This window comes from Sceloporus undulatus, chromosome 2, assembly GCF_019175285.1.
Source record: "Sceloporus undulatus isolate JIND9_A2432 ecotype Alabama chromosome 2, SceUnd_v1.1, whole genome shotgun sequence".
Classification (NCBI taxonomy): domain Eukaryota; kingdom Metazoa; phylum Chordata; class Lepidosauria; order Squamata; family Phrynosomatidae; genus Sceloporus; species Sceloporus undulatus.
Window position 1 is genome coordinate 185,461,184 of NC_056523.1, and position 22,097 is coordinate 185,483,280.

The 22,097-nt window shown below is 45.8% G+C and overlaps 1 protein-coding gene across 4 annotated transcripts in view; it reads right to left on the minus strand.

Annotated features, from left to right (window-relative positions):
- LOC121924054 (complement factor properdin) overlaps positions 1-22,097 on the minus strand; it is a 64,719-nt gene that overhangs the window by 25,373 nt on the left and 17,249 nt on the right. For 2 of the 4 annotated variants that reach the window (XM_042455124.1, XM_042455125.1), the window contains exons 7-9: positions 19,854-20,048; positions 16,895-17,006; positions 15,893-16,032 (exon numbers count right to left, since the gene is read on the minus strand). In XM_042455124.1, the coding sequence (XP_042311058.1) occupies positions 15,893-16,032; positions 16,895-17,006; positions 19,854-20,048 (447 nt within the window). Of the gene's footprint in view, positions 1-6,439; positions 6,576-14,287; positions 14,553-15,892; positions 16,033-16,894; positions 17,007-19,853; positions 20,049-22,097 lie in introns of those variants that run through there. The other 2 variants (XM_042455123.1, XM_042455126.1) reach the window with 2 other exon arrangements.

Here is a 22,097-nt window from a genome sequence, read left to right on the forward strand (position 1 = left end):
CACAAATGCTGAGGGACTAGCATGCCAGAGCAATGCTTCTGTTCAAAACTTGCCTTGCTTCCTGGGAGAAAGTCAGTAGTTGCCCTTCAGCTCTGCAAATCTCTTTTGTTTTTTTGAAGGTTCACTAAAGTCTGTGCCTGAGGTGATGTTTTCTAATATTGGTGGTTTATGCATTGAATTTATATAGCACTTTAAATCATTCAAAGAATATGAGACAGCCTGGTGTGATGGTTTGAGTGTTAAGACAAAAACAGGCTCTGGAAACCAGAGTTTATATCTCCGTTTAGCAAGTCGCATTCTCTCAGCTTTAGAGGAAAGCAATAGCAAATCGCCTTCGAATAAATCTTCCAAAGAAAACCCTATGGAAGGGTCACTGTTTGTGCCTTCAAGAGTTGACTTGAAGGCACAAAACAGCATTCAAGTGCTTCACATACATTGGGTTGGAGATCAAGAAACCAGCCAGGTGGAAGAGGAAGGGAATAGGTGTAAATACCTCTTCACCTTCAGCAGCACTAAAGACTTCATCCACATTGCAGGAAAAAATCCAGTTTGATCTCACTTGCTCAATGCTGTGAAATTCTGGGAATTGTAGTTTTGTGAAATGTTTAGCCCTCTCTGGCAGAGAGCTCCAGTGCCACAACAAACTGCAAATCCCAGGATTATATAGCATTGAGTCATAGCAGTTAAAGTGATGTGGAACTGCAGCCTAAGCCTCTCAAAAACACACATCCTCTCTTTCCACTCCACCAGATCTGAACATCATGATGAATGAAGTGGGCTGTGGCTCCTAGGGCTGAAAAGAAGGCGATGGCCCTTGTGGTCTCTTCCAGCTCTACGATTCTATGATAATGACAGCCTATCCCATTTGAGCAGAGTATCCTAAACCTCAGGAGAGGTTTCTCTGGAAGTTGAGGCAGTGGTCAGTGGGTGGAAGAGTCACTTGCTGTCCCCTCCTTCTTCAGGCATTTTCCTGGATCTCATCCATCATCGCAGTCATTCTTCCAACAAGGTTAATCACTAGTAATATCTCCAAATTGCTGCAGGACAAAGGTTGAGCAAGCAGTTTGCCAAAGGCCACATATATTCACAGTGAAGGAAAGATGTAAGCTAGGGAGTCTGGGGCTTTTTATGGCAATCCCTTAATTAGGCGAAGGAATCTCTCTACAAGCCTTCTTGCAGAGCTATTTTGATACAAAGAATTTTGCCTAGTGAAGGTACTACAGTTGGTTTTCTGTATCCACAAATTCTGCATCCACATGTTCAACCATCCAGGGCTTGAAAAAAAAGTTTAAAATGTTTTTCAAAAAGCAAGCCTTGATTTTGCCATTTTATGTAATGGACACCATTTTACTACACCATTGTATATTTAAAAAGGGTAATGGGGAGGGCAAGGCTGGAAACTGCAATCCAATAATATCTGAAGGGGCGCATGTTATCCATACCAGCCTTCCATGCCAAGAGAGCTGCTCTCATTTACTCTATATCAGTTTGGATTAAAAAGACTATAGAGATGGCAGGGTTAGGGTTAGCATTCTACAAAAGAAAAATGCTGCACCAGGAAATTCAACCAAAAGGTTGCTACTTGTACACATAATGCAGGGTGAATGCTTTAGCACAGTGGTGACGAACCTATGGCACACGCGTCATCTCTGGCACACAGAGCCCTCTCTGCGGGCACACATGCCAGCTCCTCCTCTCTCCTCACTGTCCCATCCCTTCAACTGTCTCTGGGGAGGCAGTTAAAGGGATGAGTGGGGGAAAGGGAAGAGCCAGCACACACCTACTCCTCCTCTTTCCCCACTGGGCACCATGCCTTTAAGTGGCTTCCCAAAGAGGAGAGGGGTTTGCCCTTGTGATCCCGTAAGGCTGAGAGAGTGACTTGTGTGTGCAGTGCCTTTGAGTCATTTCCGACTTATGATGACCTTAAGGTGAAACTATCACGAGTTTTCTTGGCAAGTTTCATCAGGGGGGGTTGCTATTGCTAACCTGAGGCTGAGAGAGTGTGCCTTGTTTTTTTTCCCCCTGGAACTCCCCCCCCCAGAAGTCCTCCCCCCAGCGCCGGGTGACATCTGGTGCAGGAATGCCACTGAGTTTGGGCACTCGGTATCTAAAAGGTTTGCCATCACTGCTTTAGGGGAAGCTCTCTAGCTTTGCATAGTTTATTCTGCATTAAAAAAAATTGTACAGTTTATTGTGGCTTTTTTAGGTAGGGATGAAGAATTAGCTAGAACACTAGAGGTGCAATCCAATATCCACTTGCCTCAATGTGAATCCCATTGAAATCAATGGGGCTAACGTCTAGTGATATAAATGTTTTTACTTTCAATAACTCAAAATGCTGTTCAACACCTCCCCCTCTTTGGCTGTTAAAGCTTCATAAAGCATTACTCCGTATTTTCAATTATATCCCCAGAGCCATAAGTCCTGGAAACATGCTTTTTATATGAAAGATAAAAATCTGAGAAATCGGAAACGGATGGCCAGTAGGTCTCCTCCTCCCTCCACCTTCCCCTTCCCCCAGTATGTGTTTCTTGTATGTTTAGTTAAACACCTGATATTCAGACAAGTGAGTGCAAGAAGGCTCTCCTGTCTTTGGCAAAGCTGAAATGTAATGCTACATTCATTAAAAAAAGTGGCAGCCTATCAAATTCAATATTTGAATGTTGAACCCTATCAGATTTCACTTGCGGAATCAGATTTTGAAGGACCCTTTCAAAGACACAGGCACACAAATCTTTAGCTGAGCTGGTCCTTTTTAAGGCAAGCTCAGTTATTTTCCACACCGCAGCATCCATAACAGGAAAAGGAATATTTGGGAACACAGCCAGTTGAAGAAGATCCATCTTTGCTCTCATGCTTATTCCTGTATCTAATGCTGTAGCAAAGACAGGATACAGAGGGCCCCAGGGCCAGGGCTTTATGATTAGAGATGGATGGTCACATCATCTGCTCTCAACCACCCACCCCAGGAGTCCTTTTGCTATATATATTTCTGTATAATCTTCACAATACCTGTAGGAGGACAGCTACTGTTTATATTGCTGTGGCCTATCCCTATTATTATGCAAAGTATTTGAGGGAAGGGGTCAATTTGGGTTTGAATGGGCAATTAAGACCCACTGCCTATATAAAAGACCAACTCCTGGGGAGATGTCAACTGCCAGATCTGGGACAAAATCCTTGATCAACTACCTAGTTAAATAAACTATATGATGCCTCCCTCCTGACTTGGCCCTTCAATCCCATTTTACCAGGCTGCAGCTGCTGCAAGTGGCAACGGTCTATTCTCTTGTCAATTTGGACATAGCATACTGACATTTCCAGCCCTCTCCCTCCAATAAGAAGTAGGATCCCTGACACAATTCCTCCTCACATTGGAAACTGCTGGAAGAAAGAAGGTCGAAATGTCAGTATGCTGCACCCTGACTGATAAAATAGATTTCCATCATTTGCTGCTGCTTATGAAACCAAGATTGAGGGACTTTTACAATCATGGTAATAATGCCACAATGATAGATATGCAGGGACTGTGAATATGAATCAGTTACAGAGGTATTAACTCTTAGTTATGCATCTGTAACTGTGATAGTGAACATCTCAAGTATGTGCCTTGTTGTTATTGTTAGCTTCCCTCGAGTTGATCCTGACTCATGGCAAACCTGTGGATGAGATATCTCCAAGAACCCCTATTATTCTCCACTGCTCTGCTTCCTCCTGATTGAGTCCATCCATCTGGCATGTGGTCTTCCTGTCCATCTTCTGCACATTATTGTCTTTTCTAGTGTGTGCCAAAGTAAAATAGCCTCAATTTGTTCATTTTGGCTCCCAAAGTATGTGCCCACCAGCCACTCTGTTAACCAAGAAGATATTTTATTGTCTGAATTTATTCCAGGCCAACCCTCTTTTGCGAATGAGCAGAGGTATCGCCGTCTCCCTGCCCATCGGTTGCCTGTCTATCCAATCAAACGCAAGCTCACTGTGGATGGAAGAAGAAGCCCAGACCCAGCCTTGGAGAGGCAGAAGTTGTTGAAACTCAGGAGATCGACATGTGTGCCTGTGGCAGTGTGAGTTACCATGAGGGCCACAAGGGGGCACTGTAGCATAGTGGGAGGTGGAAGAAAAGTGTGAGGACTTGCACAACTCTGAACAAAACTATGTGCAGGAAAAAGGATAGTGCTGCTGTGGTGTATCGTTGTTGTTGTGTGCTGCTATGGTGATCCTCAGGCAAACCTATCATGGGGTTTTCTTGGCAAGATTTGTTCAGAACTGCACAGACCCCTCCCCCTCCCAACACACACAACCATTTCCAAATTGCCAGGATGGAGTGAGATGAGCCATATTTCATCCAGCCTTCTTCCTGTAGCTGGGCACAAGCAGCAGCCTGTCACAGTGTACCCAACTACAGGAGGAAGGCTGGATGAAATATGGCTCAAAGAGGGCTAGACACATCATCAGTCATTCCTCTCACTCTCTGCCAACTTGGCAATAGCCATGTTGTGAGGGAGCTGCAAGGATTAAAAGGTTGGTTTTGGGGGGATCTACATTGAGCGACATAGCTATGAGATGTTGCAACATCCCTGTGGTTATATCTCTCCCCCACTGCAGTATCTTGGCAATTATTTGCTGTGCAGAAAATGCTCTTTTCTTCACCAGGAAAAAAAACAAACAAACATGTGAATTTTGCACAGAATAAGTCCTGAGAGAGAACCTCTGGAGATCAGGGTTTGATTCCCCACTTGGCCATGGAAACTCACTGGTGACCTTGGCCAAGTCACACACTCTCAGCCCTAAGAAACCCCATGTAAACCCATGTTGGCCATGTAGTAAAGTGCAATAGCATCCAAAATCCGCAAAACAGGCAAAATAAATAAGTAAATAAATAAAAATCTCATCTGTTTTTTCCTGTATTGTTTTTTAACTCCTTTGCCTGATGAAAAAGCCAGTGCAACTTTAAAAACATGTAGCATGTATTTTGTGCATTTTGGTTGGTCCAATAAAAGTATCGCTGTTTTGTGGATTTGGGGTGTTAATTGTACTCAGAAGACCCAGATTCTAATAATGATAATAATAATAAGATTTATTTATGTTTCCCCACCTCTCCCAGTGGACCGAGAGACTAAATGAAAGTGTAGTTTTGTTACTGTTCATTTCCTAACAGGATGATGGGTTTCCTGAAATGCAAGACATCCCTGGTGAGAAGAACAGAGCAGCAGTGAAGATTCTTCACACTTTGTAATGTGGAGAATTATTCTGTGCAAATAAGCATTCTTTTCTTATGCAAAAATCATGTGGATTTTTCTCTTTATTTTGCAGAAAACATGTTTTCTTCACAGAAAATGTTCTTCCTGCACAGGAAACATGTTTTCTATTTTTAAAAACCTATGGTTCTTTGTTTTTGTTTGTTTTTTGTGGGAAGGGTTGTTTGTTTTGTGCCAAAAAAAAAAACCTCTGTGGATTTTGGTGCAGAATAATTGCACAAAAGAGGAAAGCAAAGTACAAAAGAACTACACAGAAATATTCTTTTTCTGCTGCAGTAGACTGAAAGCTATGAAAAGTCTTTGTCTTTCCATGCCAGGATCAAGAACAGGAAGATTTACATCCCCTCTAGATAAATTGCACTGCAGCAGTTGGCCCTCAGATTGACTGTGGTTCTGTGTAATGACACACTTTGCCTAAAGTTTAATCTAGTTCTGTACAGTGCATAAATATTACTTGTCTAAAAATGGTAGGGCTTTTTTCCCCTCTCTCTCTGATACTGCAGCTCTCTGGAGCAGAAGGCATCACCACCAACTGCACAAATCTCAGTGGGCCCAACTGGTGTGTCCTGTGTGAGCACATCCACAGCTGAGCTTGGCACAGATTCCCAAGTGCTTCACCCATCTTGCCCACAGAAATGCCCCCTGAGGAAACCCCTGCTGGATTCAGCACTCACAGTGTCCCAGCTGCAGCAGGTGAGCCTGGGTTTAGATCTCCTTTCACTCTAAATTTGTTATTCCTTTTCCCTATCCATCCTTCTTTCCTCTTCTGTTGTTCTTATCTCTCCGAAGAACTCTGGGAACCTTTCTAGTGATAGGGCATATAGATATATGAGAAATCAGTAAATACATCTCTAGCTCATGCCTCCACTCTCTGATTTGACTTTTTAGATGCGCCCTTCCGTCATCACCTGTGCTCCTCGCCGGAGCTGCCCAGAAGCCCCTACAAGCACCAGCCCCCCGGTAAGTCACCCTGTTTCCGCTCCCTTGCCCTCTATATCTCCCACATTTCCAGTATAAACCTGATGGCCACATTGTCTGGGGATAGTGTGAACTGTAGTCCAGCCCATCCAGAGGACATTAGGTTGGGAAGAAGTGGTGTGTGTCAAGCAGCAGCTCATGTTGTTCCTTTATTTATTTATTTTTACACTTGCATCCCAGTGTTCCTCCAAGGACCACAAGGTAGGATCCATGTTATCCAGAGCCACCACAGAATATTTCACTGCTGAAGGCAGAGTTGAGAGTCAATAACGAGATGCAGAGGACCCACATTTAATTTGGAACCTGAGGTAGAAAATCCACCAACACCTCTCTCCATTCCTGACAGGAAAAACATACAATAGTGGCAAAGTAATTTCTGACTTTCTTGACTCCTGTCTGGTAGGGCTGGTTCTGTCTCCCCTCCCCACTCTATTTTATCCTCACAACCCTGTGATAACGATAGGGTAATGACAAACAAGTTATTCCAACCAGATCAACACACAGACACCCCAGAGAATCACCATGAATGACCCTGCCTTTCTCATAGTTGAGCTGGGAAAATGACATGTCCAATGTATGAATCCTGTCCATGTTTTGTGACTGCCAGCACAGAACCAGGGCAGGACAAGGAATGGGAGAGACAGAAGATCAGGGAACGGGAGGATGCAGTTCAGGGCTAGGTATCTTGGGCATAGCATCACATATATGTGGAGGGAGGAGAGGTCTTACAGCCAAGATACTGATGGAGAGAATGAGAGAGAGAGAGAGATCTTGTTGATACCTTTATCGAGCCAACCAAAAGAGACAAAATGCATCATACTATCATACTAACTTTCAGAGCATCACAGGCTTCTTCTTCTTCTTCAGGGAAAGATGGCAAAAAATAATGGGTGGCTCAACTAGAGCCCATATGAGCCTGTCTTTGGAGAAAAACCAAAAGCCCAGGTCTCCTCATCAAACCATGTTCTTGCTTTCTCTCCTAGCAGATCTCCCCGCTTGAGCAGAGGAGCAGCATGATCCCCAGTGGCTCCCCCTCCCCACAGAGGCTCCATCACCCATGGACCAACAGTTCAGTGAGGCTTTCAGCACAGCTGTGTGGAGAAGCATCACTCAAGCAGAGAGCGGAAGACAAGGCAGACAAGATCTCTCCCCCAGACCTTGAGCTGCCTTCGGCCTTGACCTGGTAGAGACCCACTACACCCACCTTGTATATATAGTCCAGCCTACCCCACCCCTTTCCAGATCTGTTGATGATGATGGTGATGGAAGTTGTAGTCCAACACCTCTGAAGCACTAACACACCCAAGTCAGAGAAGTTGCGGTAACCTATCTTTTCTAGGGCTGGGCCCAGAAATCCCAGATGCTAAATCCTACCCTTTCCTCTTTTATATCCTGGCAGTTGTTCCCCACCACCACCATGATGCCTTAGTGCCCTCCTTCCAAAGTGCTGCTGTATGTTCTTGGTCCTCTTGCCACCCTGTAGGTGGCAGCTAAACTGTAAGTCTATTGAGGCAAAGGCCCCATCATTTCCAATGGAATTTTCTTTATTAGGCAAGCTGCCGTTGGTATTCTTCATAACACAAATACTCCCTTGCGAACCCAAATCTGATTTCTAACCACGAATAGCCAGATCCTGCCAAGAGACTCACAGGAAGCAGAGAATGAAGGGGACAGCCTGCCTAATGCATTAGGACTCACAGGTCTTCTGTCCAAGATGGGTCTTTAGTACAGCACGCTAGAGCAATTGGAACACTACTCAACAGAGCCAGTGGCGTCACTACAGGGGTGCGGGAGATGTGGACCGCACCAGATGACACCCAAGAAGAGAGTGACATCTGCTCAGGACCCTCTCACACCTCCTTGCTGTGGCTTGCTTTCCTCAAAGGGGAATGGGGGCACAGCAAGGAGCAAGGCTGAGCAACCCCCACCACCACCTCCTTGCAGCAGCTGTTTTTGGAAGCCCCGTCCCTGCCCTAGGAAGGCCCACCCCCCACACCAGGTGACACCAGAGGCAGGGGTGCCACTGTACAGGGCCAGTTTTCCAGTGATGTCTGGTGGGTCCCACATCATGGGAATCTGCCCTGGGTTTTAAAGGAGTTATTCAAGGTGCTGCACTGCAACCCCCTGATAGGGTCAACACCTGGAGTAGATTTCTTTAAAGTTCAGATTTGTGCAGATCTATGCCTGCACAAATAGAATAGAATAGAATAGAATAAAGATCGATTCTATCTATTCTATGATAAAATACAGATTAAAACCCAGAGCAGATTTAATGTCCCAGTGGTATATGGTAGCCACCAGCTATCTCTACAGCTCTCTGCTGGCCGCATAGAGAGTTCTCTTCCAATGGCTCTCTTGCAACCAGATGCTTTCCAAGGCCCCTCTCTCTGCAAGTTTCTGGCCCAGGCTAGTCCAGTGAATGCCAACAGGATCAGATCCTAAACGAGGTCACAGAAAAACAGGAGGAGAGATATCAGCATGCTAAAAAAAAAAAAAAAAAAACCAAGATGTACAGAAATAGAAAAATTTCTTAGGAAAAACCTTAAGCAGGATGGAGGACATTTAGCCCTATGGATGTACTAGACTTCAGCTCCCAGAAGTCCTGGCCAGCAAGGGATTAAGGGATTATTGGGGCTGTAGTACAAAGCCTATGTAGGGCCAAAGATGCCCCACCACTGCAAAGCCCAATGCAGACTGAGCATGCTCACTGCCAACCCATGAGAACCTTGTGGTGCTTAGGAATTGAAAACCAAGAGGGAATTGTTTGGAACATCCTGGATTTGGGGATAAAATTCTGAATAGATGCATTCACTCCAACATTTTGTTCCACGTCACACTTGTTGAATCAAAGTACAGAGGGACATTGACGCCTTCTCCTTTCTAGACAGAGCCCAAGGTTACAAGCAGCAAGTCTTTGCCAAAATGAAAATGCTAAATTAACATCAACCAGAATCTAGGTCATGCTAGTCAATGACTCTGTTGGTTAATGCTGCTCTGCAGTGAGATCAGAAAAAAGGAAAGCAGGCTCTCGATGAATACTAAGAGATGGCAGAGGCCTTGTGGAGAAGCACAAGGCAATAATACCAAAAGGACAACAGAGACACTTCCTAATTTTTAGTTCCCTGCTGCAATGATATGAAGCAATTTCTAATAAGCTGCAAGAAAGCGAACTCTAGTGATCCACTAGGCACACAAGGGCAATAACCATAAGAAGCCTCTGCCACAGGAAGGATGAACTTGGGGTCCCAGGGGATCAAGACAACATTTTGCGTCCTTCCATCCTGTGTGGGATTCATTCATTAAGGGGAACCTTTTCTGTACCCACATTGTGCTCTGTTTGTAATTTACAAGTGCTAATAAAATTGCATCGAACTGTGTCTGAATGGTGGACTAGGATTTGTGCTAGTATTGCCTTGGGGGTTGAGCAGCATCGAGAAGCTCAAAGCAGCAGAGGTTCATGTTTGCAAACAGGACACCAAGTCTCATTAGCATTGCAAAGCAAATGGATGCCAGTTCTGCTCCGTTGGCCTAGTTGGCCTAGTTGGCCTGGGGATGATTGGAGCAGTAGATCAATGCAGGTTTGGAAAACTTGATTTATATACTCAAGAATCTAACTCTGAGGTATATCACATGGAGCTTTTTGGTGGTTTTCTGGCTTAGTTCCAGCTCACTTCCAAAGGGATTGCACTTCCAACGATGCGGTTTCACGTCGTAAAGCGACTGTGTTATCAGACGCCATTGATTTCTATGGGAGCTCCTTGCGAGGTGCTTCAGCAGTAATACCAAAGTGACCCCTCATTTTGGTAAAACCGGGGGAAAAGTGACTTCACAGAATTCGCTTCCAGGCTCCCTTCGATTGCCCTGCGAATTGGTCTGGTGTGGAAAACCACTCCGATGCCACCCCCCTCGGCCCCTGCGTCCTGCTCTGTCATTCCCCTCCTCTTCCTTCATGCCATCTCCTCCTTTCTGCCAACCAGCCGATCCCCTCATCCCCTGCGTCCCCTGCATCATCCTAGACACCGATTTGCTCCCTTCCTTCACCCTGACCTAACTTAACCCGTCATCCCCCGACTGCTCCTGCATCCCCATCTCGCCCCCTCTGCCACCTAACCAATCACCCCCTGACTGCTCCTGCATCCCCACCTCGCCCCTCTGCCACCTAACCCATCATCCCCTGACTGCTCCTGCATCCCCATCTCGCCTTCTCTGCCACCTAACCCATCATCCTCTTCACATTCACGCAAACACACACACGCACACATGCACACACATATATCTGTATTCACACAAACACACACACATTCACGCAAATCCTAATCCTGGCTCCAGCAACCCCCAGTGAGTTATCCCATCATCCCCTGCCTTCTCCTGCATCCCAATCCTGGCTCCAGCCACCCCCAGTGACCTATCCCATCATCCCCTGACTGCTTCTTCACCCTGATGAAGGATGACAGCTAAGGAGGGAACAGGGAAGGAGGGCAGTGTCCAGAGCCCCACTGAGCATGCCCAAGGGTGCCGATTCGAATCGTTGAACCCTCCGGTGTGGTAATACAATGTGCACTCACTCCCCTTTGCTTGAATCCGCATCACGTGACTTGCTTGGAATCAAACTGACTTCTTTTCCCTCTCACTTCGGAAGGACAAGGGAAAGGCAACCAGGTGTGGTAAAACATCATGTTTTAACATGAATTCGCATTGCTAGACAGGAGTGACTCCAGATCTGGTGTGGAAAAACATCACGCTTTGCATTGCTAGAACAGGAGTGACTGCAGTTCTGAGCTGCAAACCCCCCCACCACCACGTGTGATAAGGTCCTCTGAGTCTATAGCAGTGGTTCTCAGATGGTGAGGTGGGACCCCTGGAGAGGGTGCAAAAGTTGCTTAAGGGATACATGAGATATGGAGGAGGACCTGATCCCTCCTCCTCCACCTTCCAAACTTTTTTATGTGTAAAATTTACACATGTATTGAATTATATATTGAATGTATTTAAATAAATCTGTTCTAATTTGAACAATGTTATTGCCTTATAAAATATTAAAATATGAATATACATGAATGCGAGAATGAAAATATGCACACTAAACAAACAATATTTTTGTTCATATATTACATTGAATGAGGGGGGCTGTGACATCTGCAGGTAGATGTAAAGGGGGTCACATGGGTAAAAAGTCTGAGAACCTGTGGTCTAAAGAACACCTAAGCAAATGTGTCTCGTAGGCCTGTTACAGACGTGCCTAAAAGTGTGCGCTCCGCGCGTGCTAGGATTAGAAAGGAGCATCCTTTCCAGACACTCCCAACCCTAGCACGCGCGGAGCATGCACAAAATGGCGGTGGCCGTTCCACAAGGCCACCGCCATTACGACATCACAACTGTGCCACCTCCAAACGAGGCGGTGCGGACGTGACATCCTTGCGCCGCATGAGGGCACTTAGAGTGCCCTTTACGCAGCATAAGAAGGAGCTCCGAAATGGAGCTCCTTCTGGAGTTTGCGTCGCTGGTGTAGCCTTCAGATGGCTGTGCCAGCGGCGCAGAGGAGAAAGGGGCCAAGCGGCCCCTTTCTCCTCCTCCCTGCTGCCACAGGGTGTCCTTGGGGCTTGAAGCCCCAAGGACACCCCTTTCCAGGCTGCGGGGAAGTGGCCTTTTGCTGCTTCCCCGCAGCCTGGAAAGTGGCAGATTGGGGCCTCGGAGGCTGCCGGTCTGGCAGCTGAGGCCCCGATACAGCGGGGAAAGGGCCGGATACAGGCCGCCCCAAAGGGGTAGTCTGTAACGCACCTCAGTAGTTTAATTTTCCTTTGGACAAGATCACAGTGGGAGCTAATTTCTCCTGCAAAGATGAAATTGTTTGCTTTCTTTCTCTCTTTCACTTTCCCCAAAGTGATGTTTCATGTGTAGAAAAATGAAACTGTTGAATCATGAGGAGGAAATGTGGATAGACTGCATTTACTTAAGGGGAATTAGGGAGTGCCCTTTTTAGTGTTCCCCATGTAAAAAAACTGCCCATAAGTAAATACATATGCCAGGGAGATCAAAAAATTCTAATCCAAACTGTCCCCTGCTGTTTTCTACTTGAGGAGAGTTGTTTAGATAACAGAGAATTCCAAAATGTGGTCTCTTGATCTGCTCTCTGAATAACTCACCTAATCCATTTCTGCTTGCTCAGATCTCTGCCACTTTGTTCTGCTCTAAAGGAGACATTGCATAGCCTCCAGCACTTCACAGATGAAAAGTAAGATACCGTATATACTCAACTATAAATTGACCTCATGTATAAGTCAAGAGCAGGTTTGGGGGCAAAATTATGGATTTTGATATGACTTGTGGGTAAGCCAAAGGTAAAACTTAGCAGCATGTAACAAAGGATGTAAAGGCTGAAGTAAAGCAAAATGATGCTGAAGATCTTTAAAAGTTCTGACAGGCATAACTATTTGTGCTCACCCTAAAGGTTGGATAGATAAGATAGTAGGGGGGGGGTTGATGCTTCTTTTAAGTGCTCTGAGAAGAGATTAAGCTCTCACTTTTCACCAGGACATGGTTCCTTTTTGATAAGAACTAAAGTACAGTACTTACATTGACCATGGATAGGTCGGCCCAGGGTTCTGAGGTCAGTTTTTTGACTAAAATTTCTAGACTTATACATAAGTATATACAGTACATGTGGCTGAGTCACATCAGTGTGTGGCTAGACAACAGCAGGATCAGAGACATCTAGTGTCTCAGACTACAAATGTCTGAATTCCAGAGGATACAGCTATGGCAATGAAGATGGGGTCATCGTGATATAACTCTGTATAGGCTGAGTCTCCCTGATCTGAAATGCTTAGGACCAGAAGTGCTTTGGATTCTGGAGTTTTTCACATTTTGGAATATTTGCATATGTATGTGTATGTGGTGTACTTTCACATCATTTCTGACTTATAGCAACCCTAAAGCAAACCTATCATGGAGTTTTCTTGGCAGGATTTGTTCTGAAGAGGTTTGCACTGTCTTCCCTTGAGGCTGAGAGAATGTGACTTTCCCAAGGTGGGTCTCATGGCCAAATGGGGAATTGATCCCTGGTCTCCAGAGTCATAGTCCAATGCTCAAGCCACTACACAAATGAGCTATCTTGGAGCTGGTACCCAAGTGTAAACATGAAATTCATTTATGCTTGATCATACACCATATACACATAGCCAGAAGGTAATATTTTTTATAATTTTGTGCAAGTTTGTGTACACTGAACCATCAGAAAGCAAAAGTGCCACTCTCTCTCGGCCATGTGGAAAATATTGGATTTTAGAATTTTTCAGATTTTGGAATTCCAGATACGTGAGACTCAACCTGAAGTGTTAAAGTCCTTTTACTCACATTCCCAGATAGAATACAATTTGGTCCATTCAGTATCAGCCTCAACAGGCCAGCAATAACAGACAGCACTGGAGCAGAGTGGGGGCATGGCGTCCACACCTTGCATGCCCTGATTCGCCTCCCATCTTGGCAGGATGCCACATGTCCAACCACTTCATGGGTGGCATCACAGTGTTCTTCTGGTGCTGTGTACAGATAATGCAATGCCAAAGGAGTGCCAAAAAGCCACGGCACCAGCATCTATGGTGCCTTTTCTATGGCACAAAAAGGAGCCGCTTGTTGGTGCTCTCTTTTGCACTGCAGAAAGGCCAGATCGGGGCCACGGCATGTAGTTGCCACAGTCCCGACCCGGCACAGGGGCAGTCTGCTCAGCCCCTAAGTGTTCTTTTCTTCTGTTTAAACTGTGGAGTAGCTAGAATCTTTATTAGCATACCCAAACATTCCAACATAGCATCAAGATAACATCTACAGAGGATTCAAGGACAGCAGCTGCTGTAGGTTTTTGTGCTTTTCACAAGCTTCTTTTAAATATTTGTTTTAAGGGGGAAATGACAAACCAGCTATTGCTTGGGAAATCTGAATGCTTTTCTCACCTCATTAAAACCTTTTATTTTAGCAGTTAGAGCTAACATTAAAAGGGCACCTTTGATTTACTATTAAAAGAGTAGGTTTTCCAGCAAGTTCAAACTGGCTTGATGTGCCATGAATTTTTTTAATTTTCAAAAATAAGTCAACAGTAATGCAACAAATGAAAGTAGAGTATAAAGAACAAAAAAAATCCTCTGCCCATGGAAGGAAGCCTTGTACTGATTATTCTCAGGGACCCCATTTGGGAGTGCAAAAGGAAGGAAATGATGGGTAGTTGATGCAATGGTAAGTTAGTATGATCCTCAGCCGCTCATATCCCACTCTGAAATAGTATCCAGAACTGGAATTCAGAGCATTTGCTTCCACAAAATCAGTCTGAAAAAGACAAAAAAAAAAAAAAGCTGGAGTTTTAAAGGGGGAGCGGGGTAGAAATAAATGTAGGACCTCTTCTGGTTCTTGGCCCTGTCCAGGGATAGGGCATCCATAGACCCACCCACAACTCAGATCATGTGGCCATGTTGGCTCAAGGATTCTAGGAATTGCAGTACAAAAAAGCAACTTCACCAAGCTCTACAAATCCTAGGCTTGCAGGATTTGCTTTGTGTGTATGTGCTAGCCCTGACCTCATCCAAGGGCATAGGTCAGCAGATGTGCTTTCAGAATTAAGGAACAACAGTGTCCCTGAGCACATGCCTAGCCTACAATTTTCTTTTGTGTACCATAACTGAGCACCCACCCTTGCCATGCCCAGATCCTCTCCCAATTCCACCCTGTCCCTAAAGCTTTCTTCCATTTTACAGAAATAGCCTAATTTGCTGATGGGGTGGGGAGTATTTTGTTGCCAGTCTTGTTAAACCATTGGAAGTTGGAAATCCCTGCTGATTTGCTGCCTACTCCCTTAGTATCCCTGTTGCAAACAGAGCTCCTTCCTTCATTTTGTATCCTTCCTTCCTTCTGCCTTTCTTTTAACATCAGCTCCAAGAGGGATTACAACATAGTCAAAACAAGACAGACCTAATAACTAACTTATAAAAAAAGATAAAACATAATTAAACATATTAGAACATATTAGAACCCCTTCTTCCCCTCCACTCACACACCACTTTACATGCATCCTCAATCTGTGACCAACACGGCATTTTTAAAATGGAAATCAAAAGTGAGGGCTAGTGCAGGGATGGTTAACTGTGGCCATCTGTGTGCTGTTGGACAGCAACTCCCATCAAGCCCTAACCAGCACAGTCAAGAATCAGGAATCATGGGAGGTGCAATCCAACAATTTCTGGGAAGGCCACAAGCTGCCTGCCTCTCACCTAGTGACTTCCTTAGCAAGGTGTCCCAAATCCCCCTGGGATCCTAGCCTGCACGACTGGTAGTGACCATCCATGAAATGCATACCAACCTAAACAATGCACACCACAGACACAAACACACAATTGAGGCATGCTATCACATCAAATGCAGTAAATACAACTTTCCAATAGCCCTAGGTGAATCACTAAACTCTGCCTTAACAGTGAACAGAACCATTTTGAGACTAAGCACACAGCTGAGTTCCTGTGCTCACTGCAAGCTTCTTTAAGACACTTCTCAAAATTTCCATTCTTGGCTAAGCAATTTCTGTACCCCTTCTCTCCCTAGCACGCACGCACGCACGCACACACCAGGCATGCATATACAAAGCCTTCTCCTTTTAAAGAGAGAATCACCCTCACCTTCACAAGGTGGCACATTGAGGCAGGGAGCTTTCTGTACCACCTTCACCTTTTGTCCCTCCAGGGGCTGGCACTTCGCTATTGGTGTCCCCCAAAAGCCCACATCGTGCATCTCTCCATTCTGTCCTTCCACTTGCTTCCTGCAATCCAGAGCAGAAATGATCAGAAATGAAAGCTTGGGTGATACACCCTCCTATGCCTTCCTCCCTAGTTTGGCAAGCAATCATTATGAGCATGGGAAACGTAGCTGGAGACAGCCCATCATGAAAGAAGAGCCCATGACATTTGGTTGAATGTACTGGAGCACGGCTTTGGCACAGCTTCTGGCCTCTTAGGACACATGCATCATTTAAACAGCATACTTCCAAAGTGACCCAAAGCATGGCAGCACAGTGGCACGGCAGTGCGCAAGTTCCATGGGCACATGTGCCATTACTATTTTTGGTGCACTGCGCCACTTCTTTCATTACAACTTTCAGCGTTTGCTGAAAGTCACATATATTGTGACTGCGTGTGATGTGGGCGCACTGTATTAATGTCTTTTTGTGGTGTAACTTTTAAAAAATAATGTTACCTTTTTACCACAGGCCAGTGAGTGAGTTATAATAATTTGAAGTTTTCTCTAAAAAATGTAACCCCAAAAGTAACTATTTTTTCTTATGTCTAAATGGTGAGAAAGGAAAGAGTTGTTTACAGTCAGTAACTACCACAGTAACTGACTACTTGGAGGGATGCACATTTATAAATATGACCACTTACTTTTTAATAATAAGTTTCCTGAGCTCTATATGTGAGGATGCAAGAGAGTCCTCCACCTCCTTAGTTTGGCCAGACTACTACTTCATCTAAAGCATACATGCATGCTCTAATTCTGATTCAGTGGCTGGTAGGGAGAGATGAGCAGGTAGCAATGCAGCTGTGCAGAAGCTTCATTTGAGCCCCTCGAATGAAACCAGTCCCTATTTCTATCTCACCCCACCCTTTCCCTCATCTTAGACTCACGGATAATTGTCGTAGGTGGGCTTGCACTCCCTCACGCGTGTTTTCACAGGGTTTGGCCCACACGCCGGTTCACAGAGGCTCCAAGGACTCCAGTCTGTCCAGGTTCCATCCACTGAGAGAAGAAGCCCATCATGTCAAAGTAATAATCTTCACAAAGACCTTCCACCTCTGCCTTGTGATGCAATGCTTAGAACTGATCTTGGAAATGTTACATTTGGAGGAATATAACTCTCAGAATTTCCTAGCTAGCACAGCCAATTGAAGTGCTGACCTGGGATTCTGGGAACTGAAGTCCAATAAAAAAGGAACAATTCTAAGCCATGGGATAGAGTCTCAGATTAGGACTGGGAAATCCTGGATTCAAATTCCTATTCAGCCAGTGGGGTATGTCACTGGGTAAAGTTCAGCCAGTCATTGTTAGGACTGGGGGCTAACTTTGACCTTATCTGCCCTGGCCAGGATACTCCAGGGGCAGCCAAGATTATTCTGGCTCCGCATGGGGCCAGGATAATCTTGCCTCAGTCTCTACCCACTGCCTAGCCCCTGCTACCTGGCCCTGCTACATGGCCCACTGCCATGACTGTCTGCACTGGAATCCTACGAAGCCATTCAGCATGGCATCCACCACCATGGGTTGCTCACTTCTGAAGTCAGATGAGGAGCCCAGCAACAATCACATAGCCAGGTGTCTTGTTCTGACCTCAGAAGAGATAGCCCACAGCAGCAGTGGACATGCCAGTTGGCTTGGTGGTATGCCCATGAAGACAGCCATTGCACCATGGAAACGGAGGGCTCTGGATCTTCCTGAAATATCTAATAACAGGTAAAGGTGTATGTATATATATGTGTGTGTGTGTGTGTGTGTGTGTGTTAAAACTCGTTTCTGGAGCAGAATGTGCTAGATCAGAACCAGGATGCCAGAATGGGGGAGGGGGGCTTTTTGTCATGTGCAGACAAGGCCTTTGGTTCCTTTAAAGTTTGGATTAAAACTCAGAGTGGGATTCACTGGCTCCAATGATGTGAGAGCCACCAGTAGCCACTGGGCCCACTAGCACATTCCTTGACAAGGGTTTCACAACAGCTCTAGGAACCATATGTTGCCTACCCAGTTTATCAGTGTAGGACTTTAGAAAATGAAGTTACGTTTTTTAAAAAAATCCCTACACCTGCCCAGCCTTTCTCTTCCTCTCCCTCATCTGTCTAATTGAAGTTTTTGTTTGTTTGTTTGTTTGTTTGTTTTAAGGAGCATCATCATTGGGAAGGTGATGAAGGAGCACTGAAGGAACATACTTTTAGTGTGGGTACCGCAGCGTGTTCTGCAGAAAACCAGTTGCCAACCAAATCGTTGGGCTAGGAAAGACTGATCATTTCTACTTTAACTGTCGTGCCTTACCTTACAATAGGCAAGGAAAAACAGACAGCTAACCCCAAATTCCCTCACACATAGGGTTTGCCACTACCCGGCTGCCCAAAAGCCGTGTTTTCCCCGGTTTTGGCCTGCACCTGGCCCGGTTCACGGCTACGGTGTTGCAGCCAAACACACCGGGCGAAAAGCCCGCGTTGCAGCGTGGGGTTTTGCTGGGCAAACTCTGTGGGGGCCTCGCTGGTCCTACCTCCTCCCTCCACCGCGCATCGGTACGCACGGACGGAAAACGGCAGGGCAGTGATGGCCTGTGAGTCGGAGGAGGCTTGCAGGGCGGGCGGGCGGCCTCTTGGGCGCGCAGCCGTCGCGCAACCTTCCCCGCCTCCTCTAGCAGCCCGTCGCTTCCTTCCTGCGTCCTCCGCCTGGGGGACCAAGAAGGAGGCGAAAGCCCCGGCCATCGTCCACTGGCCTCCTCCCCTCCTTCCTTGTGTCCCAGCAGGGGCCAAGAAGGACGGCGAGGCTGGGTTGCGATCGCCGCCGGCCTCCCCCCTCTTCTTCCTGGTTTCCCTGCTTGTGGGCCAAGAAGGGAGGCGATGGCCGGGTGTGACTCGCCGCCGGCCTCACCCCCTCCTTCCTCTTGGTCCAGGCGGGGGCCCAAGAAAGAAGGCAAGGCGAGGCCGGGGCGATCACCGCCATGCCTCCTACCCTCCTTCCTGGTCCCTGACGGGGGCAGGACACGAGGCGAGGCCACCGCCCGATCCTGCGCCTCTGCATCGCGCGGGGGCCCAGGCTGGGGAGGGAAAGGCCTCCTTAAGTGAGAGTCTTTCCCTTGCACGTTTGGCCTCCGCTCCCCGCCGCCTGATGCATCGCGTGGGTAAAATGTTAGGGACCAGAATTTTCAACATGTAGGACACACTTTTAGCGGTGTCCTACCATTTAAGAATTTTTGTCACTACATTTCCCCGGTTTGCAGGTTCCCAGACACTACTGGGCAACCCTACTCACACACATCATTGTGTGAACAAAAAACCAGAGACGCAGAAGGAAAGGGGACCAGCAGTTCTAGGCCTACCTCCCCCCCACTTCCCTCTTCTCTTTCCCATCTAGTCCTGGACAGGTGAAGTAAATGCCCCCAGAGGACTTGAGTGTATGGGGCAGATTATACAGGAGGAGGTGATCCCATAGGTAACTTGGACCTAAACCATATAGGGCCTTAAAGGTAATAACTGACACTTTTCACTTTGCCTGGAAACTAACTGGTAGCCAGTGGAGTGATTTTAATATTAGTGTGAGATGCTCACTGCTGGATTTATCTGGCTGCTATATTTTAAACTAACTGGTATTCCGAAGTTGGCAAAAAAGGTAGCCCAAGGTACAGCACATTGCAGAAGTTCAACCTTGACATTATGAGACTGTGCACTACCATCTTTAGGTATAGGCACTAATCATCAGATGCATTTGTGCTTAGATGGCATTTCTGGTATCATTCAGCCAACTGTACAGGAAAAGGGATTCTACCCAAATATTAAGAAGAACTTCTTTACAATAAGCTACCAGCACATAGACACCCCACTGTCTCCAGCACCCAGTACTCACAGAGGCAAAGGTTAACGTCATAGCAGGATCTCATTTCAATCCGATCTCCTACACAGTGATTGCCACTGTGTGCCTTTCCAGTGCATAGCCGGGTACGTGACTGCATTCCATCAATGTCTTCACAATTGATCTTGAAATTTGCACCAAGCCGTTGACATTTGCTCCATGAGCTCCACTCTGCCCACTGTCCATTCACTGTGTGGAGTGATTTTTTAAAAAAGCATTAGGAATGCTGGCCAGTGCAAATGGGTAGAGCGTAGTCTTCCTGAGTAGGGAGTACACTCCAACCTGTGGTTACTAAACTACCAACTTTAATCTCAGTGGGACAAGCCAGGCATGGAAACCAAACCCTAGGAGGAAGGGCTCAGGGCATCAGTTATGTTTAGAATGGAGAAGGGAAGACTGAGAGCTGCATAGATAGCCATCTTTGAACATATGAAGGAATTACATGTAGAAGATAGAATGAACTTGATTTCTGCTGATCCAGAGACTAAAAAATTAATGCATTCAAATTACGTCAGCCCTTCCCAATGGCAGGCTTGCTATCCTCAGATTGGAGCATCCACAGATGGCCTCATCCCATTCTCCCCACTAGCAGCACATGCACACAGCTGTACCAGCGCAGTTGCATGCATGTCATGCCATCATTGGGAGTAACGGGACTTGAGATCCCATATTTTTTGCCATCCATGCTGGGGTCTGGAACAGAACCTCAGTGGATGCAAAGGGCCAACTGTACAGGAAAAGGGATTCCACCCAAAAATTAAGAAGAACTTCTTTACAATAAGAATTGCTCAATAGTGGGATGGAGCCTAGGAGGGTGGTGGACTATCTTTGGAGGTTTTCAAACAGAAATTGGATGCACTGTGAGCATGTTGGAGTAGATGGCTTTTGATATCCAAGCTCTATGACTCCAAGGCCCCAAACAGACAGGCCAAAATAAAGCTGCTTCATCTCACCTTGGAGGTATGCTGTTTAAATGATGCATGCATCCTAAGAGGCCGGAAGCTACGCCAAAGCTATGCTCCAGTCCTAAGGACTGCAGCACAGCTTTGGCACACCTTCTGGGCTCTTAGGACGCATGCATCATTGTAACAGCATACCTCCAAGGTGACGTGAAGCAGCTTTATTTTGGCCTGTCTGTTCAGGCCCCAAGATTAAAGGCACCTCTACATGGGCCAATTAAACCTGCTTCCCCCAACTTTCACTGCAACTTGTCTACACCACAGAGGGTCAAATCCCCAATTCAAGTGCAGACTATCTTCACAAGAAAAGTCCAATTCTGCGCCAAATGTGCCCTATCCTTGTCTAAATCATATTTTAAAAACTCACTTTTCACTCAAGATTTTACAGGGAAATCTGTAGCGCTCTACAGTGATGCTGGGTGGCACAAGTCACTCCCACTGAAGTTACAACAAGGCACACAGCCACGTGATCAATCCTTGGCACCTCATTTCTGACCTGAGAGGGAGTGACTCATGCCAGTGGCAGTGCTGCCATGTCGCACAGCAGAATGTGTGTGCAGACAGCCTCTCAGTGTCACTACAGAGTGTGAAAGTAATGGAGAGAATCTGGGCCAGCTCTGGGGCTAGAATAGCCCCAGGGTAATATTTGATTTCACTGTGCTGGATTACTCTGGTATCCTCAAAATCTTAGCCCAAATGAAAACAGCCTTTGAAGTGCTACAAAATTCCTTGTTGCTTTAGATTACAGTGCCATGCTTTGAGAGTTTAATACGAAAATATGTTCAACAGGACTTTGGAGTGCAGGTATTCTAGATTCTACCCACAGAAATATTGGTCTACATTCCCTATAACTCAAACTGTTCCTTCATACTTAACCTACATTACATGTTAAAGGTACTGTATACAAGAAAATCTCCCCCTCCTGGTGACTGTTGATAACAGTTACTTATAACTTGCTGCTTCCAAGGTCTGCTTAATAATAATAATAATAATAATAATAATTTGAGGACCAATCATTACTTATAAGTAATATATAGTTACTTACAGTATAAGGTGTGACCGTTTTTGGAAAGAAGTCATCACAATGTTATATTTTTAAAATAATATAACACTGGAGTTTGACACAGAGTGTGTTTGCTTATAGTGCAATGAGTAGCAATTTGTCATTATCTTTGTAGTTACTTTTCAAGAGAATTTTTAGCCATTTCAAGGAGTACTTTCCACATTTTAAGCCATTCTCTTATCATTCCTAAGGTTTCCCTGCCACAAAGTCATGCAA